General features: G+C 47.4%; 1 protein-coding gene across 4 annotated transcripts; it reads left to right on the top strand.

The window, feature by feature from the left end:
- The first annotated feature begins 2,064 nt into the window (after window positions 1-2,064).
- LARP4 (La ribonucleoprotein 4) lies at window positions 2,065-16,047 on the top strand. Of its 4 annotated transcripts, none has more exons than XM_032441073.1 (16): window positions 2,065-2,247; window positions 5,613-5,757; window positions 6,380-6,538; window positions 6,889-6,964; window positions 7,470-7,606; window positions 7,817-7,920; window positions 8,695-8,805; window positions 9,170-9,223; window positions 9,719-9,928; window positions 10,252-10,355; window positions 12,969-13,202; window positions 13,583-13,631; window positions 13,861-14,019; window positions 14,429-14,541; window positions 14,754-14,925; window positions 15,127-16,047. In XM_032441073.1, exons 1-16 carry the CDS (start codon window positions 2,230-2,232, stop codon window positions 15,460-15,462), a joined length of 2,181 nt encoding a protein of 726 aa, XP_032296964.1. In that variant the 5' UTR covers window positions 2,065-2,229; the 3' UTR covers window positions 15,463-16,047. The 4 variants fall into 4 exon arrangements, with proteins under 4 accessions (XP_032296964.1, XP_015742328.1, XP_015742327.1 ...); XM_015886842.2 differs by having other exon boundaries at window positions 5,610-5,757; window positions 14,757-14,925; XM_015886841.2 differs by having other exon boundaries at window positions 5,610-5,757.
- The last annotated feature ends 1,005 nt before the right edge of the window (window positions 16,048-17,052 follow it).

Below are 17,052 nucleotides of genomic sequence, written 5' to 3'. Positions count from 1 at the left end.
CACTTTGCTGGGAGTAACCCAGACCTCAGGGCTGCTGGGTGTGTGGTTCCAGCTCACACCCAGAGCTAATTAATCTTCTTGCCAGCTGCTCCAGGCTTCTGACTACAATAGGTAGTGTTGCTCTTTTGCCTTTCTCAGCCTGCCCGGTGGTTACAACGTTCACCTTCTGGCCTCTTTGGGACTAATTCCTGCTGCTGTGCCCTCAGAGCTGCTTTGAGGTTTAGTTTCCTCTCGCAAAATCAGCGGGTGCTGGAAATGTCCTCTTGGCTCTGATGCCTGGGGAAGGTTTTGCTTGTTCTATGGGGATTTGTCAGCCCTTCTCCTCCTCCAGCATTGCTTCCCCCTATGGAGCAGCAGATGAGATGCTCCTGAGATGCCATAGATTCAGAAGGTGCAAGAATAAATGGAGCAGAGGGAAGATACAATGCGGGCAATCCCAGTTTTTACTGGCATCCCCTCAGAGTCAGATAATTTGACCAATAACAAAAATAAATCCCTCTCTCGTCTGACTCTACCAAACTGAGCCATAAAGAGGAGCTTTCTTCCGTGCCCTTCATTTGTTCTCACAATACAACATCTCATTTCAGCGTGTGGCGGAGCAGAATGAATTGATGCACATCACGGACAGAGGGACGATTGTTTCTGCTGCGATTCCAAAACCAAATGAGCAGAGAAAGCCTTTGGGAGCTGCTCGGTGGGATTTGGGCTCCTGGCACTTGGGGTGGAGCTGAGGGAACGCTGTCAGCCTCACCACCCTCCTATAAGTGGATATAACAGGAGCTGGTGACTAACAGGAAGGAAACCGGACTGTGGTGTAAACACAAAACTGTTTCTCTTTGCCTTTCAGATGGGGATTAAATGTTATCTGATTACAGCCTGTTCTGGTTCTTGAACCGTCCCTTTTGAATTGCTCCCTTGGAAGACAAAACAATTATTGTTGGGAGATGAATGATTTAGTGGCTCTATAGACTGGGTCTGTTTTTTCTGCCCCATCTTGAAGCCTGATGAGGTTGTAAGTGAGTAAGAGCTCCACCAGTCGTGGATGTGATTTGGCCAACAGCGGATGGATGATTTTACCAGTGTGATTAAATGGGGGCGTCCTGCAGGAGCAAAGGAAAACCGGGGCCTGCCTGAAGTCCTGAAGCTCCTGTGGGATTTTCAGAGCTCAGCAGGTCTGAAGACGAGGATCAGAACGATTCTGTGCTATGATTTCTCTATTGCTGTGATGGTGGGTACATGAAAAATTAACCAGCAGATTCTGAAGATAAAGAGGTCTGTAAAACGGGGATAACGCTTAATGACTTCACAGGAGGGTAAAAGGATTAATGAATTAATGTTTGCAAAGTGCTTTGAAGATGAAACGTGCTGAGTCTGATTGTATCTGGTGGGTGAGGGGTGAGGATGGAGGCCGTCAGTTCCATCCTGCAGCCCCCAGGATCGAGGAATGTCACTGAGGTGCATCTCAGACGTGTGAGATGCTCGTGGGATCCTCCATCTGTGCCAGCAATTTGGGGCACAGCTTGTGCCGCCTCTAATCTCTTCCTTGGACTTTGATTCCCTCCCTGCCTCAAACTCACGCCATTTGCTGAGCCGTAATTGCAGGTAATGGTGTTAAGTGGGGCCGGGCTTCCCCTGCAGGGCTGCTGGACTTTAATGGAATATTCCCATATCACCCAAAGCCCCAAATCAACCCTCGCTCCCTGAGATTCGACGCAGTCACTTTGGGGCAGGCTCTGTTTGCTGCTCCAACCCACCCCGCCGTGCCCATAACCACGTCCATCCGTGCCGCATCTCCGCTCTTCTCGATCCCCTGTACGGACGGTGACTCCACCGCTCCCAGCCGTGGGATCCCGGCTCGTTCCCCTGACGAAGGGTCCGAATTTGGGCCAGTTTCCGTAAAACAAAGCGGCACCATCTCGCTCATCTCCCGGCTCCTGCTCATCCCCCTCCCATCCACCAGGTGGCGCTGTCTCCCCCCCGTCGGGTCGCGTGGCTCCTTCCTGCCGCCGCCCCGTCCGCGATTGGGCCGCTCCGGCTCCTCCCTCGTCCCGGAAGCGATTCCTCGCGGCCCGGAAATCGGCAGCGGGCGGCGGACAGAGACGGGGGCCGGGCCTGGCGGCAGCGGCCGGAGGCGGAGCCCGGGTGTCCTCGGCGCTGGCGCGGCCGCCGGCGGGAAGCGGGGAGCGCGGAGCGGAGCGAGGGTCCGCCGGGAGGAGCGAGGAGGGAGCGATGCTGCTGTTTGTAGAGGTGAGAGCGGCAACGGGCCGGGCCATGTGGCGGGAGGACGGGGGGGAGGGGACGGGGCTGACACAGCAAATCCGGGTCCGGCGGGAGCGGAACGACGGGCGGGAGGAGAGAAAGAGAAAAGAGACGAGAGGAGGGGGCGGGGAGCGGCAACGAGCCGGCGGGGACAACGCGGGGCGGCGGTGAAAGGCACCGCGGTGACCTTCGGGGAGCGGCGCCGCTGGGACCGCCCTGAAGGTGACGCGCCGCGCGGGGCCTCGGCCGGGAGCGGCTGCGGGGGGTTGAACGTTACATTAACGTTACATTAACGTTACATTAACGTTACATTAACGTTACACCGGGAGCGGCTGCGCCTGGGGCGGCCCCGATTAACGTTACAACGAGCGGAACCGCAGCCGAACCGCATCCAACCGATCCAACCCCGCGCCGAGGTGGCGGGGCCCGGGGCTGCTCAACGCGCCGCGTGGTTCCCCCAGTTCCGTCTCGAGGGGCGAACAGCGAGAAAAGGAACCGAGCGGTGACGGACCGGCTGCTCCAAGAGGGGACACGGGAACACGGGCTGCATTGAGCGTGTAAATGTTTGTGAGTGCGCCTTGAAGGTGATTGACTCGGTGCTGCTGCTCGAGGCTTATGGAAGTGGGGGCGGGGGGGAATGAAAGGCTGCAAAGATATAAAGTGTGAGAGTTGGGTTTGTAGGATTGAAGTTGAGCTGTTGTAGCTCATGAGCAGCACTGACCTGACTGTGGGGTCTGTGCTCCTATTGGGCTCAGAGCCATGCGGGTGTTCCCTGAACCCCACGAAGGCACACACCATATTTTCCTTGTTTTTTTTGGTCTCCTTTCTTCCTTTTTGTGAGTTTCTGCCATCTTCATTCAGGAACCATCAGTGACGTTCTCAGGAGCTCCAAATGAAACACGTCTGACCTTGTGAAGGCGCTTCCCCTTCCAGTGTGAGCTCAGAGTCGGCTGTTGTGAATCACTGGGGTGCACAGAGCAGCTTCACCTCTGGCTTCAGCCTGCAAAGCCCCATAGAGATGTGCTGTGCTGGGGCTGTGCTGGGGGTTGTGGAGCTTTTGGGGGGGTTTATCAGCTCACCAAGTCCAGCTGTCAGTGCTGTTTTTCAGGCTTAGCCCAGGTGTGCACGCACTGATTGCAAATTGATTTCATCACCGCGTGCGCTTCTGTTTGCAGGTCTCTTAGCTGAGGTGATGCTGTGAGGCTCGTTGTTGTTCACCTGCTGGTGTTTGGGATGGATAGTTGCGCTTTGCTTGCAGCCACGGCCGAATCTACATGCTCAGGATGGGTGAAATGCTGCCCTGATTGCTGCCTGTGCTGCTTCCCAGTGAGGAAAGCAGGGCTGTGAGCACTGAGATGGCTGACACAGCTCACACAGAAGCGATGGGTTCAGGTGGGGCTGTGCAGATCAGTTGTGAGTGGCAGCACTGCCCTTCATTTACCTCTCAGTCTGGCTGAGCCTTGAGCAGCCGATGGGCAACAGTCCCTGCAGGTGTTTCCTCATCAGCCACCATAAGGTTTCTCTTTTCTAATCTCCCATAGATTTGCCAATTTCTTCATTATTAATAGTTATTTTTATTTGCCTCTGCTTATGTTTTCCCTTCTGGAAGATGTTCAGGTTCTCACCTCACAAGTTCCACTGAATTCTCTTTTAGATTTCTCACCTTGCTGCTCTTTTAGGGCTCTCAGTTTGTTCTGCAAATTCCATCCCACACTCAGCATTCAGATTTTACAGGATAATACAGCATTAAAGAAGCTGTGCTTTCATTTTTATAGGCTCACTTGCATCTGTGGAAGGTAACGTAGACCAATAGAACACAAAGCAATATTCTTTGCCTTCTTCTCAAGAGCAGGGGGGGCTTCAGTGACCAACTTGGAGGAGTTTCTGGAGGGGAATCTTTGACCACGTTTCTGAAATTGAGGTGAAGTGGGGGAGGTTCAGCTGGGAGCTTTGTCAGCTCGTGGATGCCAGCGAGCGTTCCTAACCTTTGTATCCCTGTAAAGCTTTAACCTCATCATGAAAGTTCCCGATAGCAGCAGGGAGGGTTGTTGGGCAGCCAATGGAAGGGCCTGGTGTTTGTTAACCTCCCCTAAATAAGCAGGAATTGGTGTTTTTTGGCCTCTTTTCCCATAGAGCCACTTGCTGGAACAGCAGCGCTGCTCTCAGGGCGCAGCACATGATATCCTCAAAAGGCTGATGTAAATGAGGGACTTTTTATCTGCTCAGAGCCTGTGGTGTCTTGCTATTAAGCTTCATGACATCAGGGCTGGGTCTTCCAGAGCTACATTATGTGTCATTAAATGCACTGCAACAAAGAGGAAGTAGCCCACGCTCTGTTTCAGGAGTGTATTTCAGACGCTGTATTAATAGGCCCATTCATTTCTCTACCAGCCTGAATCTATTTGGTTTCTCGTCACTTTTTTCTGTGACTTCAGAACTTCCCCATTAACGTGTGTGACTTCCAGGATGTGCTGAAGTAACTCAGACTTACCCGGGGTTGCTTTTCTTCCCTTAAATCTTTCAGTTTCACTTTATCAGATTTGCACGTTGCAGCTATTTTCATCTTGAGCTCGGTTTGAACCTGTAAGACGTGGGGTAGGGAGGTAGCATTGTAAGTAATGAATCATCTCCTGGATGCTCGTTGGTATTTGGTTTTAATTCGGATGAAAAGTAAATGGAAGGAAATGGGATCTGCTTTGAAAAGCTAAATCACTCTGCTGCCACGGTGCTGCATCACAGGAGGGGCTGGTGGGGGGCAGAGTGCAGTGTGGAGCGATGGGAATGTGCTGCAGCTGCAAACTGAGCTTTGGGCCCAGCACTTTGTTGGAGAGGAGCTGCTCTGTCCCTTCACACTGCACTGCTGCTGCCCCTCCTTTCCATTTCCAGCCACGTTCTTCTGCTCACAGTCACAAAACCTCGTTGCGGTGTGGGCTGAATTCATCGCGCTAAGATCTCTTTGGTTACAAGTTTACCTACATCCAAAAACACATCAGTGCCTGCCAACAGCTTTCTTCAAGTCATAGAGAGATCAGGGAATGCTCACCTGGGTTCATGAGGAGTCCTGGTGTAAGCAGTGCTGTGTTAGGATAGATGTCACCAGTGGAGTTCAGTAACTCGTTGGTAACTCTTCCTTTTGGAATGTGATGGGTTTTCTTTGTAGTTGTTTTCCCCTTTTCTGCTGAAAGGTGGCAGGAGGACTGGAAGCCTTTAAGGTTGGAGGGTGAGCAGAGCCTGGCAGCCAGCAGCTTCCCCTGCTGCTATCGGAGCTGTAAATAAAGAAGTTGGAGGCAGCGCTTTGAGGAGGTAGAAATAAGATACTTCCCATAATGGAATTGTTGTGCTCTTCTCAGCAGGTAACATCCAAAGGAGCCGGCCTGAACCCCAACGCCAAGGTGTGGCAGGAGGGTCCCCAGGGCAGCGGCGAGGCGGCGCCGCCGAGCAATGGCACAGAGCTGCCATGGCACGAACCAGCAGCTGTGGCAGGGACTCAGACAGAGGGTGAGATGAGCCAGCACCGGGTTTGGTTACGGGCTGTGGTGTGTGGGAGCTGTGATGGAATTCAAGGAGGGATCCATAGCTCTGATGTGATGGTAGTGGAGCTTGGAAGGCCCGGTGATGACTGTAACGCGCTAAGAGGGAAACAAGGTGCTAAATGTGTAGGAATGGGTTCAAAATGTCTTTGTGTGCCATTGCTGCACTTTAGTATAAACTTGACCCCGTGAATGGAAAAATAAGCTCTGAGGGCCGCTGGAAGATGACCTGGTGATGTGGAGAACTCCTGCATGGTAGTGCTGTTAATGGGGTAGAAACTACAGAGCAGTTCTGAAGGTTTTGGGGAGCTTTGAATGGTTTAAATTGCAGCACAGTCTTGTCTTAAACCACCCCTCTGCTATGGGGGAATCCTACAGCCTTGGGATAATGGTATTTACTGAGACCTTTGTGCAATCCAGATGGTTGTGAAAATGCAGAGGTGGGAAGTGCTGTCCTCTGCAGCGCAGACACTGAGAATCCAAGCCGTGTTATTTCTGCATTCTGGAGTATGAAAACGCTGATGTTTTCCAATGGAAGTTATTCTGAAGTTGATAGTTGGGGTTCTGCTGATGGTCTGTTCTACTGCCAGGTAACGCAGAGATTTCGGAGGAGAGCTGCAAGCACTATGAAGTGATGTACTCCACGTCGTGTGAAGCTGCGAGGAATGGCACAGGAATCGATGAAGCAGCTGCCAATGGAATTGTCCTAACAACAGAAGATCTTGGATACCAAATCTATGAAGTGGCCGGTGGGTATTTGATTAAGAACAACACTGTCAGTAGCTGTAGCTCTGCAATGCATGCTGCCCTTGAGATAGGGCTTGTAAATGAGCAGGAACGTTGTCATTTCCCATTCAGTTTGTATTCAAGGAAATCCAAACCAGCCGTTGCAGTTGGTCAGGTAGATGAAGCCCATGGGATCTAACTCAGCACAACAGGAGTGACACAGCCTGGAGCGTGTAGTGTGGCCATCTTTAAATGTGTCTTCTGTGACCTTTTCCTTTGTTACCCTGAGGGATTCATGCTTGAGTTGTGCAATGAAAAGTGTTCTGTTATTGATGTGGAACTGAGATCTGATGGTGAATGTGATAAATTTCAGGTGAAGGCAACTCCGTTGTGTCCACAGAAGATATTAGAGAATGTTTGAGGAAACAACTCGAGTTCTGCTTCTCACGGTACAGTCAGCTCTCAACTTTGTGTGAACTCTTGGTTAAAACTTGTAGCAAATACTTGGTTTTATTTGTTTGATTGATAAACACGTGAGCTGTGGGTGACAGGAGTTAGGTGCAGTATGACATGAGATCTGCTGGAGTGCTGTGGTGCATTTCAGCCCCATCCATTCATCCTTGTCAGGAATGGGAACCCAGGCTGATCTCTGTGCTGTGAGGTGCTGGGGTAATTTAGAGATGTCTTTAGCAAGATTGTGTTGCTTTCTCTGCTAAAACAGAGTGTGCTCTAACTTCCATCAAGGCAGTTTTAATCACCTTACTCTGCTTTGCATTGATCTTCCATGACTTTTGCTAAGGGATGAAATCCGAGTATGTTTTGGCCACAGTGGCTGTGAGTGGTGTTGGTGAACATTGAAGCCTTGCAATACGTGGTTGTTTTAAGGCATCTGTTTAAAAAAAAGAAAGATGGTGGAATTTTATTAAAATAAAATAAACTAATTTGTCTTCTTAGTGAGAATCTTTCCAAGGATCTCTACTTGATGTCTCAAATGGACAGCGATCAGTTTGTTCCAATATGGACGATTGCTAACATGGAAGGTATTAAGAAGCTGACAACTGATATGGACCTTATTCTGGACGTTTTGAGATGTAAGTCTGGGTGTTTGGTAAATGCTGAAGAGAACCTTGTATGGCAAAGAATATGTATAAGGGGTGGCTTCAGACTCTTGAATTCGAGTTATGCTTTATTATAAATGCCTGAATCCATGCTGGTGAGAGGCTGCTTTGTGATAGTGGTGTTAGTAGTGATTGCCTTGTACATTGTCCCATTTTAAGCCAGTTTTTGTGTTTTAATTGTAGCTTCTCCTATGGTACAAGTGGATGAGACAGGGGAGAAAGTCAGACCAAACCACAAACGATGTATTGTCATTCTCCGTGAGATCCCTGAAACAACACCTGTGGAGGTAGGGTTTTTTTTTCTGTCTGGATCCATTGACAAAAGTAGCTCAAATGCAAATGACTTTGTTGCTCCTATTTCCTAATACTGAAAATGTTCTTAAGTGAACTTTCAACAAAATGGAGCTAGAGAGGCTTTTCTGGAGGGAACTTTGCACTGATCTCTTTAGATCCAAAAATGAAATCAGCCCAGAACACAGACTGGAGTTCAGGCTGAATTTCTTGACTTGAAGTCAGACAGTTGTTTTGGCAACAAGAAATGTTCTTAAACACACACATCTCCCATTCATGTGAGCTGAGCTCATTATGTTCAGAGAAGGGGGGATAATAAAATTCCTACTGATATTTGGCTGACAGAATGATTTGGTTCTTTGTTTCTTAAGGTTGTGACATGGGGTGTTTGTCTACTCACAGTTTTAATTGGTTCTTTGGATGCAGACATTGAACAGTACATTTGTCCTGTCTGAAATATGATCCATTGTTGCAATTAATTAATTGTCAAATGAGAAATATCCCTTGGAAGCATTCTTGTGGAGATGACTGTCTCAGTTGCCTGATCTCTGTCATACAGAAGTATCACCAGTTCTATTCCAGTATAGTGATTTTTTCCTCTTATGGTGATTTTTAGTCAGTTAATTCCTCTGGTTTTACTTGGGGAGCTTGGTATGCTGTTGAGCTCATTAACTGGTAGAGGGTAATTTGCTGTTCTGTAAAGGGAATAAAAGAGCATTTCTGGTCAGGTGAAACTTACCATAAGTACCTGATGTCTTTGTCTCCCGTAGGAGGTTAAGGCTTTGTTTAAAAACGAAAACTGCCCCAAAGTCATAAGTTGTGAGTTTGCTCACAACAACAACTGGTACGTTACATTCCAGTCTGACACAGATGCTCAGCAGGTAAGGCTGCCTCCAGCTCTTATTTGGTATTATTACCTCTGTTTTGTTATTGATGCTTCCCCTGCTTGAGAGAATTGCATGCCTGCTGCCCACTGCTTGAAGTATTGTTTGTTTACTGATCCTCCCTCTTGATATTTTATGAGATTATATCCAAATTCTAGTTAATATAGAAGTTAGAAGGCTGTAGCATTACAGTTCACCTGTCTGCTTGCCTCAGAACTTGCCAGCCTCAACTGTGTTAGATAACACTTCAAATTCAGGATACCAGATAAGTTAGCTGGGCTAAGAAGGAAGCACATAAAGTCACGTCTTTTAAGAGGTACAGTTTCATCAAGGTATTCTAATGTTAACCTTTTCTGTGCAGGCATTTAAATACTTAAGGGAAGAAGTGAAAACCTTTCAGGGCAAGCCAATAATGGTAAGGCAATTTCATAAGGGATTTCAGAGTGAAATATTGTTTCTATGGGAATGACATCATGCGTTTGTGGGAGTGGAGGGTTAAGGAATTAGCAGTGGGATAGATGTAAAGTAGAGGTAGTTTATAATTCTGCAGGCTGTTGACTTGAACGAGGTGGTGGATAGCCTTGGGAAGTTACCATTTGGTTCCTGCAGGTTAACATTCACAGTGCTGCTTCCCATGAGGTGTGAAATCTGTTCTACTTCCATGGGAATCTGGGTCTGGAATTGTCCAAGCTGGAGTCTGGGTGGTTACTACTATAGAAAGCAGTGTTACCTTAAACTTGAGATATCTCTAGTTAAAGCGGTATCCTGATTGATTTTTATCAGAGTGTTTATTTGTAAGAAGTAATCAGCCTACTTCCTCCTTGTGTCCCCTGTGTTACAGTTTCAATAGACAAGAAGGGTATCGTGTTCTACTTCTCCATTTCTCCCACTGTGATTTGCTATCTTACAGGCCAGGATAAAAGCCATCAACACGTTTTTTGCTAAGAATGGTTACCGGGTAGTGGATTCCAGTGTTTATGCACAGCCTGTTCAAACACAAGCACAGTTTGCCTCACCGCTGTTTATGCAGCCTGTATATAGTCCTCAGCAGTACTCTATTTACAGCATCGTGCCTCAGACATGGTCTCCAAATCCTGCACCTTATTTTGAGACACCACTGGTGAGTTACAGCTACTGAGTGATGACAATGGGGGGAGGCAGCCCAAAGCATCAGTAATGGCTTGGATGGCAGATCAGTGGGGTTAGCAGCTACAGAATGCAGAGCAGTCAGATGGCTATGTTTCATGTCAGGGACCTCATAAAGGAAGGCTGGGTGAACCTGGTGGGGTTTTCTCTCTAGTAGTAAGGTTACAGCATGCTAGTTGGAGTAGCTCTGCATAAAAGTATGTGCAGACTAAATGAATAACTGCTGAAACTGATGTCACGTAACTGCAAACATTCTTCTTTTAAATTCAGCCATTGAGACTGTTGTGTCTGTTGCAGGCCCCCTTTCCTAACGGTGGATTTGTGAATGGCTTTAATACACCGGGATCGTATAAAACAAGTGCTGCTTCTTTGAGTATAGGTCGCCCATTCCATAGGAATCGGTAAGATGGCTCCTCCATCGTTCTTAGAGGGTAAATGTACAGTACTGAGACCCCAAAGTGTTCATTGCACCCCTGTAGGGTGCAGCGCCTCATAATGGGACCTGGTTGTTTATTTGATCAAACAACCAAACTGTTTGTTTATTTTTTCAACTTGGTTTATACCACAAAATAAAGATCAAGGTAGCAACTTAAAATCCTAAAATAATGGACGTGTGCACTGGAGAGAGCAAATAACTTCCTCTTAAGGTAATACTTCTGATTTCGTTTGTCATGCACAGATTCCAAACTTGTGCAGCACAAACATGAGCTTTTCCTGCTGTGTGCTTAGTCCTGCAGAGCCACTCAGCGTGTGCAGCTCAGTTGCATCCCTGACTGTTTTGTGCTACAGTTGCACGACGCCCTGTCTGTTACTTGTAGTTTATTTACTTTATCCCCATCTTTCCTGATAAACTGCAAAGACCCTGCTTGGATATAAGCAGTGGGGAGGAGGAAACAGCTTTGTATTTGCTGGAGCAGTGCTGTGTAAATACAACAGAGTAGTAATCTGTTTGTGTGGGTGGAAATGGGTTTATTTGCGAGCTCTTCTGCTGCGTTCAGCATGTGGCTGGCAGCGTGGAAATGGAGCTGTGTTCTGTTTGGGGAGTCAGTTGACAACTGACAGTTCTGTAAGTGTTTGTGTGATGCAGTTAAGGTTTGTGGTTGTTGGCAGAGGATGAACTTGGGAATGTGGTCTCTGGTGACTCAGCAGAGCCTCAGTGCTGGCTCTGCAGCTGGCAGTACGGCTTAGGAGATGGGGCAGCTGCTTCTGTCACAGCTGCACAGATCACAGCTATAATGCCGACCTTGATTAATGTTTTTTGGATTTATTTTTGCCTTAAGCTGTGTTCAAACTTAAAGCTTGTAAAAATCGCTTGTTACGTTGGTCATCTCAGAGGTATGGATGCTGAGAAACGTGCAAGAATTGTATGTGCCTAAAGATTAACATCTGGGAATGCCCACACACCCACTGAGTTCCTGTAAATGCACCTGCCTTGTCTTTAAGCTTTTAAAACTCTTCTGGTGTTTTAAAACTTCCATTTGCTAAACTTGAGTGTTTGGGAAGTCATAGCTTCAGGGTCAGGTGTGTGCAGGTTCTGCTGGTCTGTCTCGGTTGTCTTATCTTTCCTGCACATCTTGCTGAGCCACTGTGCTTGCACCAAGTAATAAATCTTAATGTTCCAGAAGCAGACAGGGATTATACTTCAGCAGGACTCCTTCGCAAGAATGAGACTGAAAGTTTGGCCCAGTGATGATCAAGTATCGCGCTAAGAGAGAACAGGTCCAACAGTCGGCATCTGGGCAGTCTGCACTTCATGCTTTTCCTTCCTTTTACTCTTTCATCTCACCTTTCTTTCTCTCTGCTTTTTATTATTTCTTTTTCCTCCTTATCTTTCCTTGTCTTTTCTGCTTTGCTCTTCTGCCCAGATAAGATTGTGGCCTTCTCAATGATGGTTGAGATTATGAGATCTGAGGGCTGACCTGAGAAGACGTTACCTTACTGGGGCCTAAAAATTGGTTTTTAATGCTGCTCAAAGCTGTGCAATATGAATTAATCTTTGTTTGATGCATCTCCTCTTGAACTGCGGAAGAGCTCATTCAGAGAGGTTCATTCAGCTGCTGCTTTTAGATTTGTCCTGGCTCATTAAGCTTCATTTGTTCTGTCATACAGGCAGTCGCTAGTTAAATATTGGATTTTTGTCTGTAGCTAAACATTTGTCTAAGCTGGTCGTGTTTATTTTGCTCTGATTTGCTGCGGTGTCCTTGCAGGAAAGGAAGTTTTGTGACAAAGTTCTCAGTGTTAGTGTTGGTTAAGTTAAATTGATATCTTCTGTTCAGCCATCTAAAAGATGATTTAAAATGGCTTTGGCAAAGCAGATGAATTTGATCACTCAGAACCTGGCAAAGAAAAGGCAGGTTCTGTGCTGCCTTCTGTTTAAGACCTGGAGCTGTACTAACACTAAGTGTGCACAGCCACATCGCGGTTCAGAGGAGACACAGCTTTGATGCTGAGTGATCAATAAATGGGTAAAAGGTCTGGAAAACAAATTGGTGTTGGAGGTGTTTGTAACGGGAGCAGCAGGGCTGAGATCCTGGCTTTTGGGCAGTGGGGCTCACATTCAGTCGTACATCTGCTCCAGCTTCTTGTTGCAGTTCAGATTTTTTTGCTTGTGTTGCAGGAAGTTTTGTTCTTCAGGTTTCGTTCTCCAAATTAGTTGCCAGAACCCAGTGTCCGTGCAGCAGGTACAGGTCAGGGTTATGCTGTGTCTTCCACTGCACCAAGTTTTGGAGGATTTTGTTTTCCCTTGGTCAGGCAGCGACCTCTGTTTTCTGCTGGCAACATTTGATGAGAAGAGAGGTGGCAGGAGAGCTAGAATGGAAGGAATAGATGGAAGTAAGGAAGAACGGTCTCTTTGTTCTTGACAAGTGTTGAGGAAACAAGGCTTCTCTGATGGAGCTCCAGTGCATATTGACCTCCTCCTTTTTGTCAGCTACAAATTAACAGCAGGCAATGGAAGCTTTGCATTTTGTTCTTTGAACTCTGGGTCACGGAGCCTCTTGCCATGTGCCCCGCAGTGTGAAGCCTCACTTCCGATCGTCACACAGCTCAGAGCACGCTGCGGAGGGTCCAGCTGCTGCCGGTACCGTGTCAGTGGGGGATGGAACACTGAGTAGAACCAACTCAAGGAATTTTGTTATGGAGCGACATAACAGCACACTAACGGGGCACCAAGAGCAAGGCTATTCCCAGAAGGATTCTCCTACCATGCAGATGGAGCAGAATGGAGATTATGGCATCGGCAGGGGCAGGTAATGCAAGTGTGTTGGAGGTTCAGATGATGCTGAGCCAAGGATCAGCCACTGGCACAACAGGCATTTCTGTAAATTGTCACTGGAGAAAACCTACATTTAAACAGAGCACAATAAATATTTAACTGTTAGCATGAACTCCTGCTTGACTGAATACCTAACAGTTCTTCTGGCAAATACTTTAAGATGTCTTTATTCCAAAATAACTGATTTGTCTCCAGAATCATTTCCAGAACAGTTGATGAATTAATTTTGGTATTTTTATTGGCATAAGCAGTAAATCTTCATGATAGGCTGCTGTGAGTCCCTCTGATACGGGTCCCCTTGTGATGTACTTGGCTGTAAATAAGTGACCGAGTGGTTTGTTTTTCCCTTTAAAGGAGGAACATCTTCAGAGGTCGAAGGAGACGAGAAGATGACCGGATTTCAGTAAGTTCCACTTCCTTTACTGCAAGTCATGTGCTTACTGAAGGAATGGCACAGTCCTTAAGTTCTTAAGTCCTTAAGTTCTTAGATTGATGATAATTAATCCTTAAGTTCTTAGATTACACTGTGGGTAGTCGCCATTACTCAGTAAGCTCCCCAGTGCTCACTTTCAGCTCTTCCAGTACTACTTCTCATGGCTCTGTTAACTAACACATACTTTCTTCTCTTGTAGAGACCTCAGCCTTCAACAGAAATAAAGACTCAGACACCAAAGTTTGATTTGCTAGCATCGAATTTCCCACCTTTGCCTGGTAGTACAGCAAAAATACCAGGAGAGCTGATGCTGGAGAGCAGGATGTCGGATGTAGTCAAGGGAATCGGCAAAGAAAAGGTATCTGCTCAAGTCCTGGCAAGAGAACAGTAACTCACCTTGCTGTGTCTTCCTTCTCCCCTGCTTAAACCATCAATCATTCCTGCTAGAGCTGTGTGTTAGAGTGCTTTAAGACCAAACATTGTGCTGTTTGAATATAATAGCACATCTTCTGTCTCTGTTCTGGATTTCCTTGCCTTCGTGTGGGAGTATTTAGGTGAAGCTTCTGTAATTACGATAGTGTAAGCTCAGCTTTGGAATGAATAAAGCAGGGAAATGTGGGTTGTTGGTGTAGGAACAGTTTGTGTGTGGTTGAGACAGGGGCTTCTCCAGGTGAATCTGCTGCTTTCAGTTTTTGTAACTGGCATGTTGGGGAGCAATTCAAGCACATGTGTCATCTGTTCATATTTTGCACCTTCTTTCTGCACAGGAAAGCAAAGATTTGCTGCCCAGCTGTCCGGCTTCTGCTCCGGAGGAACAGACACACAGCGTTGTCCAGCAGGCTGTGAGTTCATCGGGGCAGGCTGAAGCTGTGGTATTGAGGTATGCAGCTTACGTGAACCGAGTGCGTTCAAATCTGTGTGTCCTGGCTAAGGCTGGAGCTGACATCCTGCAGGATGGCAATAATGTTTGTGCTTCCTTTCCTATTTGTGGAAGGTAGCAGTAAAAGCTGTACCATTGTGTTGCACAGAAAACATGGCTGTGGCTCTGAAGTCTGTGTCACAGGCTTTAATGTTACGTTGTTCTTCATTTAGCAGTGCAGTTCAGACAGAGAGCAAACCAGAAGAAGTGTCCGTACAGAAGGATGTTAAAAGCCACACGTCCCCACCTGCGTCTGTCTGTCCTGTCAGTGCTGCGAAGCCACCAAGGACGAACACCACCTCGTCTCCTACTAACACAAATGCAGCTCCTGCGGTGGCTGTGCAGGTAAGGCCCAGCACAGGGATGGAGTGAGGAACACAGGGAACTCTCCCGCAGGTGTGCTGGAGTAGCTCCTGGGATCTGTTCACTGCAGTTTGCCACGGCTGTGGTTTCAGCACTCGCTGTGTGTGTTCTTGGGATGGTGTGGAAGAGTGCGGTGTGGTTATTCTGCTCTGTAAACACTGCTCTTCTCCATTGGTCCCAAAGGAGCCGCGCAAGCTGAGTTATGCAGAAGTTTGCCAGAAGCCCCCAAAGGAGCCGCCTCCCGTCCCTGTTCAACCTCTCAGGGAGCTTCGCACCAACGTAGATCCCCCTGCCAAAAGCGACAGCAGTGCTACAGCTGAGAGGGCTGCGGAGAAGGCTGCTGACAAAGCCGAGGGTCGGATGAAGGATCACTCCGGATTCCGAGGCAGCGGAGCGCCCCGGGGAGCTGCGGGGAAAATCAGGGAACAGAGACGCCAGTTTGGACGCAGATCATCGCCTCAGGGAGCGCCGCGGCGTGTGGGCAAGGAGCAGTACGTGCCACCACGGTCACCAAAGTAACACCTGTCCGGCTCGTTCCTCTGTTTAATTGGAGCTGTGGACTAATGAGCAGCAAAGGAGACTGAGAAAGAAGTATTCGTGAAGGGGGAATACTGAACTGGAGTGTGGCTTGTGTGGAGAGTCCCAAAATTCATCTCTGAAAGTGATTTCACAAATGCTGGAGGATTCCAATCAATATGAATATAGAGATTATAATTTTTGTATTTTTGTTTTTAATTTGCAGAGGGTTTCCTGCTTGAAATCTGTTCTGGGGTTGTGAAAGTAGCTTTTTGACAAAGGGAGAGGTTACGAATCGATGAATGAACGTGTCGCTCGGCGTGGGAGGAGGAGAAGAGATGATTATTTTTTGAAACAAAGGAGCATTTCTGTAAAAGTAGAAGTGTTGTTTTTTGTTTTTTAACCTATTTAACAGTTGGCTTGTAGGATGATGCGTCTGCCGTTGATGGCCTTGCATTGCAGAGCACGTCTGCAGCCCAGGTGCTTGGTCGGTGTGTGAGGCTGAGTGAGTGCAGCCAGGTCTGTTGTCACGGCTTCGTTACCGATGATCAAACTGAATGTACTGCTGTAGTAAACTTTGTGTTTCCAGCTTGGAGTATCTTTCTCAACCTTACTAATAACTCATTCAGCAAGCTTCTTCGACTAGAATTTTTACAGGAGAGTGGACTGCAGGTCTGAGCACATGGACAGCAAAACCTGTCTGGTATGTGCAGTTGGAAGGAGGCAGAAAGGGAGCGTGTCAGAACTTATGGTTCAACCTTCCTCGCCTCCTTGAGGGCAACGTGATGGGGTTTTTTGTTTGTTTTTATCTCGCTTTTTACTTTCTCTAATCTCTTTATTGCAGGCTTCTGTGCGTTTATCTTGGTATGTTTTTGTGAGGCAGACCCAGTATAGATGAGTGATGGACAGCCACATGGTCCATGGTGTTAGCTCTGTGTAAAGAGCCTGCAGTTGGGGAGTTGTGCCCCACAGAGCCCTGCCAGGCTCAGGCTGGGCTCTGCTCTGGGGCAGTCAGCAGCTCACCTGTCTTTGTGATCTGGAGTAGGGCAGGGGATGCTGTATGCTAGAAGTCAGGGTTTACGTGTACTGGGAACTCGTTTACAGCTGATACAGTAACAACTGACTTGGAAGAAGTGTTCCAAGTGGAAGTAAGGGTAAAGAATTAAACAAAACCCCTCGTGTTCAGAGAAGCTGCTCGAAAGGTGGCATCTGGCCTAGCTGTGCCGACTGGATTTGCAATGCTATTTGTGTAGTAAGTGGTTAAGTTTGAAGGTGATCACAGTAATGACTGAAAGGGGAAGACTCAGCTCATTAATCTGCCCAAATCAGCATGCCAGGGTTCATAGTGCTGTGTGAAGCCTTAGGAGGTTCCAGCAGTAAGAAATGACGCCTTTTGTCTTTCGGTAGCGAATAGCAAGTGTACAAACTTTAAAGTCGTAAGTTGTGAACACTGGAAAACTCAATTGTGATATATACCATAAACATCTTAGTAATATATGTTAGTGTTGCCATTAGAATGAATGTAAGTGGCAGTTAAAATAACTGTGAAGATTTCCATTTTCTGATTTCTTAGCCAGATAACCCTTGGCGACT

The sequence above is a fragment of the Coturnix japonica genome, linkage group LGE22C19W28_E50C23 (assembly GCF_001577835.2).
Source record: "Coturnix japonica isolate 7356 linkage group LGE22C19W28_E50C23, Coturnix japonica 2.1, whole genome shotgun sequence".
NCBI lineage: Eukaryota > Metazoa > Chordata > Aves > Galliformes > Phasianidae > Coturnix > Coturnix japonica.
The sequence above is the reverse complement of the archived record's forward strand: the minus strand, read 5'-3'. Positions and strand labels throughout refer to the sequence as shown.